Source organism: Tetrao urogallus (genome assembly GCF_951394365.1).
Source record: "Tetrao urogallus genome assembly, chromosome: 3".
Taxonomy (NCBI): Eukaryota; Metazoa; Chordata; class Aves; order Galliformes; family Phasianidae; genus Tetrao; species Tetrao urogallus.
The window spans coordinates 89,731,432-89,745,809 of NC_136815.1; the positions used below are offsets into that span (position 1 = coordinate 89,731,432).

Genomic DNA, 14,378 nt, shown 5'->3' on the forward strand with positions numbered 1-14,378 from the left:
AGGCCCGATACTCCATACAATAGGACAAGTGGTGTAAAGCTACCTCTGTTATCCCGGTAAACATGGAGACTTATCATTCCCATGACCATTTTACAGGGATTGTTTTGTTCTGACAGCAACATCCACAGCCTACAGCACTATCGACTCTTAACAACGAATCTGATGCTGGCTGTGCATGTTATCAGCTCCCTAATAACTGTCTCTCTCTCTTTCTTTTCTTTTTTTTTTTTCTTTCCCACCCCATTTGTGAGAATTTGTCCCCTGGAGCACTTCTCTATCAGGCCCATGCAGCTGCTGTTATTTTAGATATGGCAGGAAGTAGGTACCGGAAAACAGCAAGAGCTCACAGCACTCAGAAAAATCTAGAAATTCCTCTGATTTACCCAAGGCTCTGGCTCCAATCAAAGCCAGTTACAGAAATAAATAAATAAACAAGCGGGGAGTGCAGGAGGAAGGCCTGAGCAACCAGCCGTGCCTGGGCTACGTGTGCCAGCCATCAGCCATCACCTTCTGTGAGGTGCTGGGGAGGGACAAGTCCCTCGAGCAGCCCAGCAGGCACACAGCCTGCACAGGGGTGCAGCTGATACATGGGCAGCACCTGCCTTCACTGCTGGAGAAGCCTCTTGCTCTCAAGGAGCTGCATCCTTGTTGCTCGGCCACCCCTGTGTTCCCCCGCTCGTGGTTTCCCCTTTGTCTGCTGTGCTCCCATAAATGCTTTTAGCAGTGCTTAGGAAGGAGCACCAGCCAAAGGGACTGATGAAAAGTCACTGGAGCAAGAAAAACTTACGTCACCTACTATTATTATTGTTACAGCTACTATTATTATTATAATTGTAAAGCTCAGATAGGAGAATTCTTAACTGCTAGGCAAAGACGGCTGCTAGGCTAGCCACTTTCAGTACCTTCACTTTTCCATCAGGCTAACACTGGAAATGACTTCCAAATCATAAAAAAGAAGAAGAAATGATAAAGAAAAAACACCTCCCAAGCTTTCAGTTCAGCAGGGGGCTTAAAAAAACGACCACCAATACCACCACCACCCCACCCACAGTGACACACACAGATACAACGCTACCTTCACGACTGGTTTTAATAAAGAAATCTTCTCTGACACAGCAGATAAGGAGGAAGATTTCTGCCCACAGACATCTCACACCATTAGCAATCTAGTTAACATCTGTAAATGTTTTAGGGGAAGAAATTACACTTTGAGACATTTCTTTTTTAATTACAGTCTCCAGATGAAATTTGTTAGAGCAGGGAAATGTATCCCATAGCGACTGATGTCAATAGCAAGCAGTCCCTAAAGCCAGCCAGGATTGGGAAAGCCATGCTGTTTGCTGCTCTTGGCACTGCTCCCTGCTTTCACAATGTCAAACTTAGAACTGCCTTTATATGCACTTTCCTTTTTTTTTTTTTCCACAGTAGCTGTTGCCAGCAAGCCGTAAACTACTGTATATCACTCAGATTTAAGAACCTAAACTTTAAAACAAATTAAACTCTTGTTGACATTGTAATAAAAATCAGAATAGAATTGAACAGCTCAGTAAAACTGCACTTCTATTATTTTATGGATTTAAGATTGTTTTCTAGGATTCCCAGACTCCCAATACAGCAAAGTTATTTCCTCTTGGCAGATGGCTGGAAAGAAAAAATCATTGAATGGATGAAATTATGTGGCAGACACTAGGCTGAAGCCTAAAGGGAGGAAATGGTGTCTCCCCAGTACCTGTAAATATTTGCTCTGTGTCTTGACCAGAGAAGCCTTTCATCCATGCTTTGGGGAAAAAAAAAAAAAAAAAAAAAAAAAAGAAGAAAAAAAAAGAAAAAAGTATTTATTTTGTGAGTTTTTAAGAAAACAGAATTTTCGTCTGTCAAACTCCAGTTTCTAACCAGAAGTTTATGTGGCAAACACAGCTCTGACCCACCCTTCAGAAGCTTGTCCAAATGCAGGTATGTGCATGCAGCCTCAGAGTGCTCCCCGACACCAGCCTCCAGTTATCTTTTATCTCCCTACTTAGCAGTTAATGTTAGGTATTCTTTCTACAGTTGTTTTTTTTGTTGTTTTTTTTTTGGTTTTTTTGTTTTTTTTTTTTTCCTATTCTGTAAAATGGAAACAGAGGTTTCCATCCGATTGAATGCCAGGTTTCCATTCTTTATAATGTTTCCTCTCAAAACAGTTTGGAATGAAAGTATTTCAGAAATGTGTGTGGATGGAAGCTACTGGAGATAATCATTTGTTTCATGTAACTGTTTTACAAAAGGTGTGGTGCGTTGGAAAGGCTGCTGTGCAGAATGAACAGCAATCAGCTTGCACAGCCTTTCATCCAAACCTTTGTTGCAGTTAACTGTTTTCCTTTGGTTACATCAGTTAGGTGCCCTTTACTGTGTGAGGCCACCAGCCTAAGCCCGGAGACTGAAGGGGGTCCTTGCAGGGTCCTGTCACAACATTGTGTCTGAATGCTTAGCCAAATATTACACATCTGCAGGCCCACAGCTGAGTGCTGAGGTCCTCTCTAGTGGTGAGCACTGAGCTCAGCACAGCTTTTGTGGCACGAATCAAGCTGCAAGGGGGAAGAACTTCTCCTTCCCTGGGAATGCACCTGTGATTCTTAGTGGACTCCTGCAGCTGTGCCTGGTGTTGCCTGTTGACCTTGCTCTGTCGATCCATTCTGAAGAACAATTCTGTAGCTTAACACAGTGTGTGGGAGAGAGGATGAGTAGAAAATATGCTTTGCCATATTTGCAGCTCTGTCACACTGGGACCACGTGTAAACAAGAGTATTCTTCCAGCTGCTCTAATTTAAGCTGCTTGCTATAGGCAGCGTTAGCATCCAAGCAGTATGAGAGTTCAGCAGCTGCCTAAATGTGGTGGTTTTCATTGCTGTGCCTCCTGTGCTGGGCAGAACACCTCATAACACCTTGCTGGTGGTTACGCACTGCAGCTCAGGAATGTTTAGTTTTGCTCTTTGGCTCTGCTTGCATCAAAGGACCTCAAGTATAGATCTGTGGAATCAACTGTTGGCTCAAACCCTCCCAGAGAAACTAGAAAATTTATGAAGAAAAGGTCTTCTCCTAGTGTAGCTAGTGAGGTGTAAAGCTGACGGACACATCTGGGTCTCAAAAATGTTGTCAGCCCCACCCAGCCTTCATCTCCCATCAGCAGAGTGTGGCTGCTCAACGAGCCACATCACATCCATCATTGTATCTTCTGAGCACAAAGCCCTGTGAGCTTGGGCTTATAAAACAAATCTCAGCCTTTGTAGCAGGCCTGCGTGGGAACGTGACCCAGACTGGGCTCATAACATTTCTCACTGCCCCCAAAGAAGCACACAGGCACATCACAGATCGTAGAGCATCCTAGCATTGTCCCTACATTGGTACCGGCTTGCTAGCAGGTAAAAATAATGATACTGACATTGGTCCTTCATCTTCACATCGATCTTCTCTGTTCCGCGTGCATCTTGAGGTTTGCTGATGAAAAGGGTTAGAAAGGAAAAAGGTCCAGATGACAGTGATGATAATGGGATGAGTCCAGTTCCTGACAAACCCAACACTCTCCTTACTCAGAATCAGACCAGATAGACTATGCTGTATCTTTTAACCTGTTGCCAGGACATTTCCACTATTGAGGCTCAATGCTTCTCCCACCATCTGATGTCCATCAGACTTGGAGGCTGATTCAGTGGAAAAAGAACTGACTCCTTTGGTGATTCTCTGCTGTGGAAAGAAAGGGGTGCTCAGCAAGTGCCCGTGCACAACCCCGAGGTGTCATTCTTCCCTCCAGTTCTTATTTCTTTGCTTTATTTGAACATGAGCTGGGGATTCTTTTGCAAACAGAAGTGCAAAGTGACTTGCTTTGGAAGATTCCAAATGATCACAGAGGTCCACAGTATTATTCTATGAAGTCAATTTAGGAGCATATGTGCTAATGCCATTTATTTGATTTAGAACTAATGAAAGTTTCAGTAATGTGCAATTACAAGAAACTTAATGACCCCTTTATATTGAATGCAACTTTTCTGGCACCTAATATGCTTTGATGAATTGCTCATGTGCAATGCTGGAAAGCTCCTATAAAGATTTATAATTGTATAATCAATATGGAAATTCAGTCTTATTTGGCTTTTTAAAACTCTGAAATGAGATTTTGGATTCTCTTTTGCTCCCCATTGCCCTACTGTACCTCCAGATTTTTTTTCTAAAGCTAATCTGTCATTTCTTCTAAATTTGGAGAAAACCCTTCCTACTGAAACGTAGAAATAAAGATCAATTCTTTTCGTAGCATAACTGCCCTCAGCTGTCTTTGTAGCACTGAGGTAGGAGATTTCTTGATAAGCTCTGTAAACTAGACTGAAAGTATTTTTCCCAGTGCGTAACTTAGATGTAAAACGGAAATGCTAGAAATGATAAATCGATCCAGAAATGGCGAGTGAAGTGCCTGAGTACATCAGCAGCCTCATTGTTCCTCTCAAGTCCAGTGGCACAAGCTTCATGTGCAACTCACAGCAGCGTGTTCCAGGCCCAGCACTGAGGGCTGATCCACGCATGTTGGAAGGAGCTTCCCTGGTAGACAGCTCCTGCGCCAGGCTCAGGGCTTCACAGCCTTGCTCCTGACCTGCTGCCCCCTCTCCATTTGCCATCTCTGGGACCACCAGGTGGATTCAGCCTTGTTCTTCCAGCCCTGGTATGCTCTGATTGCACGGTCTTGAGTGCTGCCCTCAGCTCAGTTGTCTGCCAGTTGGGTGGTACCATCATGGGATGGGATCAGAAATAGGAGAGGAAAAAGAAAAGGAAGTTTCCTTATGCTGCGTCTGAAGCTTGACAAATGCTGCCTGAGATGACTGGAGGCTAAGAACAGGCAAATGAAGAATTGCTTTCAATTTCAGTCGATTTTGTATACACTCTTGTCATGCTTCAGGGTGTGATTCGTGCACCAGCATCTGACAGGATTATTTTACTGCTGGGGACTAACCTGGAAAGTAACACTGATCGTGACAGTGAATTGGTATTATTGTGTTTCACACAAGAGGGGCAAATTTCTGTTGTTTCTAGCAAAACAGTGTCTGCTCTTCCTTACTTCTTCCTCTCTCGTACCCACAAAGCTTCCACAATACTGACCTCAGGTTTTGGCTGTCTTAGGTAGTATTTGCATAGTTCTTCTGTCGTGTGGAAATTTTGCATGAAATGTAAAACACGTCTGTTTTGTTTCCCTTACAGATGCTTTTAGGAACGTAAACACATAATTTTGGTTAAAATGTGGTCTGTTGCTCAGCCCTTCCCTCATACGTGCATGTGTGTGTCAAATGTAGCTTGTACCATAGCAGGGCTAGTCCTGCACCCCTGTGCAGCCTGAACCCCAGCAGCTCCAGTTGAGGATAGCCTCAGTGAGAGCTACTGAAAAATTCCCCGTGGACTCAGATTCTTTGGCTTAAATGCTAAACGGTGAGCACTGCCTTAAAAACAATATAAGGTTTGGAACCCACTGTTCTGAGAATCACTTCCTCTCTGATGATTCCTGTGTTAGTTACCAGCAGCCAGGGATTCAGCCCTAAGTGTATGCAGAGCAGGAGGTGCAGGACATTGGCAGGGTTGCTTATGGGAGGGATGGACAATCCATCCCCAGTGTGCGGTGTGATGAGATTCGTTTATTCTGAGCCACACTCAAGAGCCACAGTCAGACTGCTGCCACACAGTGCTGTCACCACACTGCAGTGAGGATCCTTACCCCTACAGAACAGTAGGTAGGGGAGATTGGAGGTACTGAGATAAACAAGGCAAAGGACAGAGCAGGTAGGATAATGGCTCCATGTTATTGGCTGTTAAGCACAAACCCTGCATCCTGTCAAGCCTACATTTGTATGGAGGATCACATTTTATAAAAAACGTGCTACTTGTTGTCACTCACTTGCTCCACTGTCCCATTCTCAGTCTCCAAAAATAGCATGGCTTGTGGTGATAGTTTATTATGATTAAACAGATAAAAATAAGTTTATGGTTTTAACACATCCAGGACACCTGAGATAATACAAGATCTGACTTCTTATGGAACGTGTGAAGTTATATTTTCCATAGCTTCACAGGACTTGTTTTGTTTCATTTTTAATTCAGTAAGCTTCAACACGATCTATAGGTTTGCATTTCAAACTGGCGTCTTCGGAATTTGTCTCTGTCCTTTCTGAAATTTTCTTTAATTCTTAGCATAATAGTAGATTTGAAAATATTAATTATCTAAGACAACTCTCTTCTTTTCAATGACTTAAGTAATAAGTCTGTATTCTCTGTTGCAACTTTTGTGCATCAGAGAGGTTTATTAGTAGAGGGAAAGTAGGGACCCAGATAAAAACTGGGATTTTACTCATGTGATCTGGATTCTTTAGTGAATTTGAATTCGTCTTGAGTGATGCTAATATTTGGCATTTGGTCTGAAATAAAGGGCTTGCAGAAGCACAGAAGCCTGATGAAGCAATGTGTGTCATCATTTGTGGAAAAATCTGAGAGCAGTAATTGAAGACATCAAAGTGAATGTCATACTATGCTACAGGTAGCATGATGTTAATGTCAAACTCCTAAACTCCCTCCAGAGTTGTGTTACTGTATCACCGTTCATATGCTGCATAGTGACAGCGTGTTCAGAGCTGTGCTTAATGGACAGGAAAACAAGGTTTTTTCTCCAGGATGCTTGTGGCCAATGAACCATTGCAGGCAAAGCACTTTGGAGTGTGTTTGCACTGTGCAAAGCAGTACATGAAGATATCACTGGCCTGGGAGCCTCTGTAGTTGTTAGGCTTGACTAACAGTGATAGATTCTGTTGAAAGGCAAAAATTAGACAGTTTTGCTACCTGGACTGCACCTCTTTTCTGAAGATTGTTCAAAAGTGAGACATAGATATGCAGTTTGATCAGAGCCAAGCCGTGGAGTTCAAACATGGCAGTGCATTGGCTGCTTAGTTCTGCCCACTTGAGCAGTGAAGAGTATTATTCACACAGGCTTTTCACACATGTATCTTGAAAGATGCAGCTGGTACTATTTGTATTTTCCATGACAAGTGCACCAGTCAGAGCAGAGCAGGTCACTTTTTGTTCCTTTTTGGTGGGAGAGCATTACATTATTCTGAACCTTTTGCTTCAGTTCTGCACCATCACGGAGATGGTGGTCACAGGTGGTCACAGGTGGGCAAGAAGTAACAAGGAAAAGTTGGTCTGTCAATTGTGGAGGTGCCTTGGCTGTTCCTAACGGGGAACTATAATTGGTAGATAATGATAGGACAAGGGGGAATGGTTTTAAAATAAAGGAAAATAAAGGACTCCATTTAGTTTGTAGTATTGCATCCCAGTCATTAATTTATACTTGTGCACTGATGTCACTGAAAAGAAAAAAAAATGCTTCTTGCCCAAAGCAAAGAACTCTGTGCATTTACAGCCTCAGCACCAATTACCCCATACTCATTGTCCAAACCTCTCTGGGACATTGCAGAAGTGGACTGAAGTCAACAAAAAGATGGTCACTGATTTCCAGAGTCTTTGGGATGTGATGTGTGAGCAGTCTGAGGCTTCTGCTGACCACACATCAGAGCCTTAATTAAGAAAGGAGAGAAAAATAATGGGTGAAAGTGGAAGCTCCATAATAGCATCAGAGTTTCTCTTTCAGAAGGCTCTCAAGATTACTTAAAAGGTGCGCTTTTTTTGTTTGGTTGGTTTTTGGTTTTGCAAGAAAAGCTTCTGTGAATGGAGAGCACATTTGTATTTCAAACAGTTAACAAAGAACCTGCTTCTTGTTTAAATTTGGCTTTAATCTGCCTGGCAAGATGGGAGCTGCAGGAAGGTCGGACTGGAGCGTAGACCACGAGTCAGGACTGTGCAGAGGCCAGTGCTGCCACACTGTCCTCCAAAGCGTGGGCCACTCACTGTGCCATGGCCCACTCACTGGTGTTTGCCTAGTAGATCCATTTCCATGTAAGAATATTGGTAACTTCATAGTGCAGAAGCTCACGATTGCAGCCATGGGCATTATCATCATTAGCAGTGTGGGCAGAGATAGGATATGTTTTCAGAGTGCCAACATTCCCTCTCAAAACTGGAGGTTCATTTCTTTATAATTGTGGTTTCAATCCTGTCTCTCAGCTCACCTTTCATTTTTTTTTCAGACTCCTGGGAACATTTACCTTTAGTAGCATTAAATGACACATGGCTAAGTCTTCCAGACTCTCATCTTTGTGTACCCCCAGAGAGCTCACCAGTTGTAGCTTCTCTCCACTTCTTGCCCCTCTGACCTTGTAACTTCTTTGCTTTCAGTGGGATCAATATCTGAGACAGAAGGCAGAACTGGGTCTCAAAGGAACAGTTACTAAAACACAAAGCCATAATGCTATCTATAGGCAAATTAGTCATAAGATAGAAGGAGTGCAGAAGTCGCTAGAAATTTGCAGTTTCTCTAGTTGATAGAATCCAAGTTTAGATATATCTGGTCATCCTGTTTAGTGCAGAAACCCAAACTGTTGCATCGGTAAGGCACTGATTTTGCTAACTAGTGAAGCAAGAGTTTCCATTGCAAGGGCATTCTAAAGAGAAATTAAACACAAGAAAAAAAAATCCTCGCTATTAAATTAAAATGTGGTGTAACAGCTCACCACATCCTGCTACTGTGGCATCTGCTGTTTAGAAAAGGAAAGGTTCCGCTTTCAGACGGCTTGACAGGTAGAGAGGTCACATGTTACCTGCATTTCTCAGCACTATTACTTCTTGAGTTCGTATCAGTGGAAAAGCTGAACATGATGATGGAAAATACCAGTCGAGGGAAGGCACTGTGGGGAACTGTAGGTTTTAGTGACAAAAGCAACAATACCCATTCTCTCCCCCGAGAATAACACTGAGGATTATGAATACTCAGTTTGTGTTTTAAAAATGAGTGTAAAACCTTTGCTACCTTTTTTTTTTTTTGAAAAATGTTATATTTGTTGAAAAACACAACTACTCTTGGAATGGTACTACAGATATGAATGTATCCAAGCAGCTGCTGAATCAAAGACTGGCACTTGTTTTAGAAAAAGAAACTCAAACCCAGGCCAAAACGTTGCTTGCACTGAATGCTGCTGTTCTGTGTCTTACACACAATCCTGTTGTAGTAACAGGTCTGTAAGCCAAAACTAGATCATTCAAAGCAACAGACTCCCTTTCATTTTTTTAATAAACATTTTGTTGGTAATGCAGGAGCAAAGAGAAAAATATAGATTGTTTTCTCTGCACCAACAGCATACTTTACCTTTCTTAGCTCTTGGTCCTACAGGACCAAGCAGAGCCCTGAGGATACTATGGGAAAGGAAGTGATGGATGGCAAAGGCACTGCCGAACACGAAGTGACCATCTTGTTCAGATGGCATATGAATGATACTATCAAGAAGCAAATTTAAAACAAGAGGAAGTACTTTTTCCATCAACACATCCTTCAGCAGGAACCCACTGAACCCATTGCTGCAGGAAACCATGAAGGCCAGAACAGCTTTGGAAGACTATTAGAGGATTTCATGGAAGAAAGTCCATCTAAGTTCCCAAGAAACAAGGACCCAGAGCTCCTCCTACTCCTGAAGCCCTCCAGCAGTCAGGAGGTATAAGGGTGTTAAAGAAAGAATCACTGGAGACATGCCTGGTTCCTGTGCTCTTTCTTGCAGAATAATGGACTTCTGGCAGTTGTCAAATACAGACCAGATGGACATACGGGATGTTTCAAAAAATCAGTCTTTCAATAACAGAATTTCCAAATAAAATATTTTCCTGAACATCCAGCAGGGCTAATAAAATTTGGAGTATAAAGGAAGCAAATTTTCCAGAAATTCAAAATTAAAAAATGTTGAAGACACTTCTATGTCTAAACGGAAACCATTTGAGGAATGTAATCCAAATTTGCATGTTATTTTGACTAAACTGCGTTTTCGGCCCAACTTCTGTCCGTAGGACCTGGAGTGAGAGTGGAGCATCTTCATGTGAATGCTGGAGGAAACAGGTTTCGTGTCTCAAGCTGAGTCCAGCAAGCTTCACCCAGTGCACAGCCCACGCGTGCCTGCTGCCTGTTCTGTAGGCTCCTCATCTCTGGAGGCATTTCCTTCCAGTTCAGGTGCCTTGGTGGGCAGCTTGGGGAAGCCCGCTCTAGGCACACTTCCCCTTTCAGCTCTTGTGTTTAGCCCTCTCTGTGAGCAGTCTGCCTCTACGCTATCAGCTGCTTTGCTGAGTTACCTGTTCCCCCACTTGGGGCTTGCACCTCGTCTATCTCTGTGACTTTGTTTCCATTTCACTATTGGGAATTTTTGCCTCTTAAGCGCAGTGGTGGGTAAAGGGGAAGAAACAGAAGTGACCTGTTGACCTGTTGACAGCCCTGCTGTCTGTGAGCCGACGTGGATGAAGCTGATGTTGAGCATACTCATAGCTAATTTGACTCTGTGAGATTTGGTGGCAATGGCTACACTTCAGTTCAACACTGTCATTTTGTAGTGACTGATGTTGAAAAGTTGTCAGATGTTGTTATGTGAAGAATACCAAACTTGACTTACTCACCAAGATAGCAAAAATTTACCTGTTAGGAAGTATATAATAAAAATGCACGATAAAGCCAAAGATCCAGTCTGTATCCTGTTGAGGTCAGTGATCAAATTACGAGTTGGTGACAGCTTTATCTGGTTGCTGAGAGCTGAAGAGAGCATGAGCAACAAACCAAAGCAGATGGGCTCCCAAATGAAAAGTCATGTCACCTCTAGAGTAAGTCATGTCTACAGGGCTTGAGTGACAGATGATTCATCGGAGGGCTGGAAAGGCTGCCTCTAAGGGCCTAAGCTGGTTTTGGTGATGGACTTCTAGCTCTTAGGTGTTTGTGTCACCAAGTTGCTTCCAAAATACTTTTTCTAAACACTTTAATGGGGAGAATCTCGTGCTGTTGGGCTGGGGGATATTATATGTGAGAATTTTATTGAACAAATATAGAGCACCTCAGCTTATGTCCAAGCATTTAGCCTGAGATTTGAGATACCTGAATGCAAACACTCTGGTGGTGATCACCTCTGTTTCTCCACCTCCCTGTCCTCACAGTTGTGATGCTTACTTTCACACTGTATAGAAACATTGTGAAGATTTGCTATCTAACATCTGATAATTGCCCTGAATAGTGTTCTAATTTTATTTCGTGGAAACAAAATCAGAAACTTGGTGCAAAGTTAGGAAAAAATGTAATATTGACTGACCCATATGAGGATTTGTTTTCATCATTGCACTTGGCACAAAGATATCACTGTGAGTTTTGCTCTGTACCCAGTGCTAGTTTGAGAAGTGTATCAAAGAATCTATCTTTGCAAAAGCATCATGGAAGAATTGTCCCACAGAAAATGTGCACCGTTTGCATTCAAGGTAGAGATTCAGTTCAGGAAGTTGTCCAGCGCCTTACAGCACATAAATGGAGTAGCATTTCTTGCTGTGTTCACATGGCAGGGCAGTCTTTGTCACAGAAAATGGCTGGTTGCTTAAATTTTCTTCCCCTGTTCAGCAATACTAAAGATAAACTCTGCAACACCCTCATGAGTTGCTTTGCCTTCACATCTCATTTCCATGCTGCTTAGTCTGCTGCCATAAATATGTAGTTAGTTACAAATGCAACTGATATTTCTTTCTTAAGTATGGCACTGGCAGAAGTGGTTGCATTGGCCAGGACCTGTGACATTAATCCTGATTGATTCATGTGCTAAAATTACAAAATAGGCAATAGGTCTAAAGAAAAAAAAAAAAAAAGCATATGCATATAAAAAATAAAAACCAACCACTCGTTTCAGGAAGTTGGTTTTAGGCGGGTTTGGTCTTTTCCAGTAAACACATGGAGTTATCTGGATGGCTGTGAACAGCAGCCCACAGGCAAAGGGAAACTTGGGCTTTTCCGTGGCACTTCCATGACGTGAGCATGTGTTTCCCACTCCCAGCATCTCTCACTCAGAAGCGGTGATAGCATAGCTGATGGCATTTGGTCTATCTTCATGTAAATCAGGTGGTGGCAGTCGCTGCGGGGAGGTGGGGTGGAAATGAAAGGGATGTTGTGTAGTCCACTGTAGACGACCTTTGCCAGGTTCTGTCATTTCCTGTCCATCTGCCAAAAATCACAAGCTGATAAATGGAAATAATGCGAGTGTGGGAAACTGTATTGCTTGATGACAACAGGGGAGGGAGAAAAGAATGAAAGAAGGCTCGTGAATAAAGAAAACATCACTTTATCAGAGATGCAGTTTGACTGTCTGATGCTGTGATAGTGGACCTTGTTTAATCTCTTCTCTAACTCTTGCCAAGGGCTTTACTGTGCTCGCTCCTGCTACCTGTCTGTGCAGATGGGAGCAAGGACTGTATGTCCATGTGTGCTGGGCACTATGAAAGGAGCATTTACACATGTTATCAGCTATGGGGAATGGGGCAGCATGAGTTTCTTTTCTCTCTTTTTTTAATGCTGCTCTACAGTAAAAAAAAAAATCAGCATGTGAAATCGTATCCTACCTAGGCATTGCTGCTCAAATGCCCAGTTCAGCTGGCAGCTTTGTACCATTAGCACATACAGTGACTAAGTTCCAAAGGGCTCTTATGATTCTGTGATTTCCTGTGGTTCTCTTTATTTTTTCAGAGCCAATTCTAGAGGAAATGTAAGTGATTGAAAATGTTAAATATGTTTGATGCAATCGAGGATCTAGGATGCTGCTGTTCTTGTGATGTCTGGTGTTACTGAATATTTAGCATGTCAATAACCGTGGTTAATCTTGCTGTTTTGCACTGTGATCAGCCTTTACTAGCTATCTCGTGATGTTTTGCTTAATGTTCAGAACTGCACTGAAACTATCAAATGGATGCAGGTTTGCAGGGCAGTTCTGCTCCTGCAGCATAGTGATGCTAATTGAGTCATTTTTTCCTGTGTTCTTTCTTTGCAGTAAATGAAATTATAAGGAATGACCTTTCCAGCACCAATGTCCATTCATAGCTTTCCATACGGGCCTACTATGAAATCCACACACTTTTGACTTAGCTGGCATGTCAGCTCGAGTGCAGAGACTCCGAAAATACTGAAGATGTTAACCTGGTAGCACTCTGATCTTCCACGTTACTGAATGTCAGGAACTGAAGATTTACCTCTTGCTTGCAAAGAAGTAGTTCCTCAACTTCAACTGATGAAATAGCTTTAAAGAAAATCATCTCAAAAGAAAAAGGAGGGAGTATACTCCAAGACTGCTGGTTTCATGGGACAAAACTAGAAAACTCAGCAAACCCTTGAGTGCTTCTTCCCAGTGCTGATCCTTTCAGCATGGCTCCACTGGAATAGAGCCCTGGAAGTGCCTTATTTTACCAGGTTGTGGCATCGGGGCATTTGAAATAAGCTTTGAATTTACTACCATTAAAAGTGTTGGTAGGTGTAGAGATGTAGAGCTTGCATTCTGGAGAGTGACATTGTAAAGACGCTTAGGACTGTGCAGCAAAGTAGGGAGTGAAATCCCTGTCCAGCAAGATGTGGTTATGAATTCCAGAATTTCTTTGCCTTTTCTTTGTTGTAATGTATATCTTATTGCCTTATTCTCAGTGCATTTCAAATTCTCTTCATTTGTCATCATCTCAGCTTTCTTTAGCATATTGTCTTTATGTGCTAATGAATCATAGGATTGTTAGTAGTAGCATGTTAAGGTTTTAATTTTAATCTGGCTTCAGTCGTAGCACAAGTTGAATAGCACAAAATAAAAAAGGTTGATGGACAAAAAATTGAAATCTATCTATTACATGATAGATGAATGTGTATGCATGTACATACATACTGGTATATATGCATATATTTATATATGACAAATAATATAGATGATTGCCTGGTCAGGGCACTGAGTTTAGCAATAATTTCAATTTCTGATAATGCATTTCAGATCCACAACAAATATTTCCGCTCCTTCTTTTGAGGGTTTGTTGAACCTAAAGCAGGTATGCATTTTCTTTCCTCATGCAGTTAAGCAAGCACTTTACATAGGCAAGGAGGATGCATACAAAATACGTGTTATTTACCAAATGGCAAATTATGAGTTAAAGTAACTGTAAATAGCAGTACGGAAGAGTGTAAAATATTTGTTCAGTTATAATGTTATTATTCCGCAGAAGCCTTATCATTCTCTGCTACATGTACGAAAAAGAATACTACCAAAAAACCACAAGGGTTTAATATGCAGCGCTGTATAGTGTGTTTTCAGATTAGCTAATGTTCCTGAAGCTACAGGTAGGCATGTAGTGTAGCCTTCAACATTGTATTTTTTACAATCAGCTGCTTATTATATGAATAGCAACAACCTATTCTTGCGTATAACCAAAAAGTAAAAGTAAATAAAATAGCATGA

General features: G+C 42.0%; 1 protein-coding gene across 2 annotated transcripts in view; it reads left to right on the forward strand.

The window, feature by feature from the left end:
* The window catches only part of NFATC1 (nuclear factor of activated T cells 1), a gene marked incomplete at both ends in the record, with an annotated part of 111,507 nt that extends 98,516 nt beyond the window's left edge, over positions 1 to 12,991 (forward strand). For both annotated transcript variants that reach the window (XM_079534000.1, XM_079534001.1), the window contains one exon: positions 12,942 to 12,991. In XM_079534000.1, coding sequence (XP_079390126.1) covers positions 12,942 to 12,991 — 50 coding nt within the window. The remainder of the gene's footprint in view (positions 1 to 12,941) is intronic.
* Between the last annotated feature and the right edge of the window lie 1,387 nt (positions 12,992 to 14,378).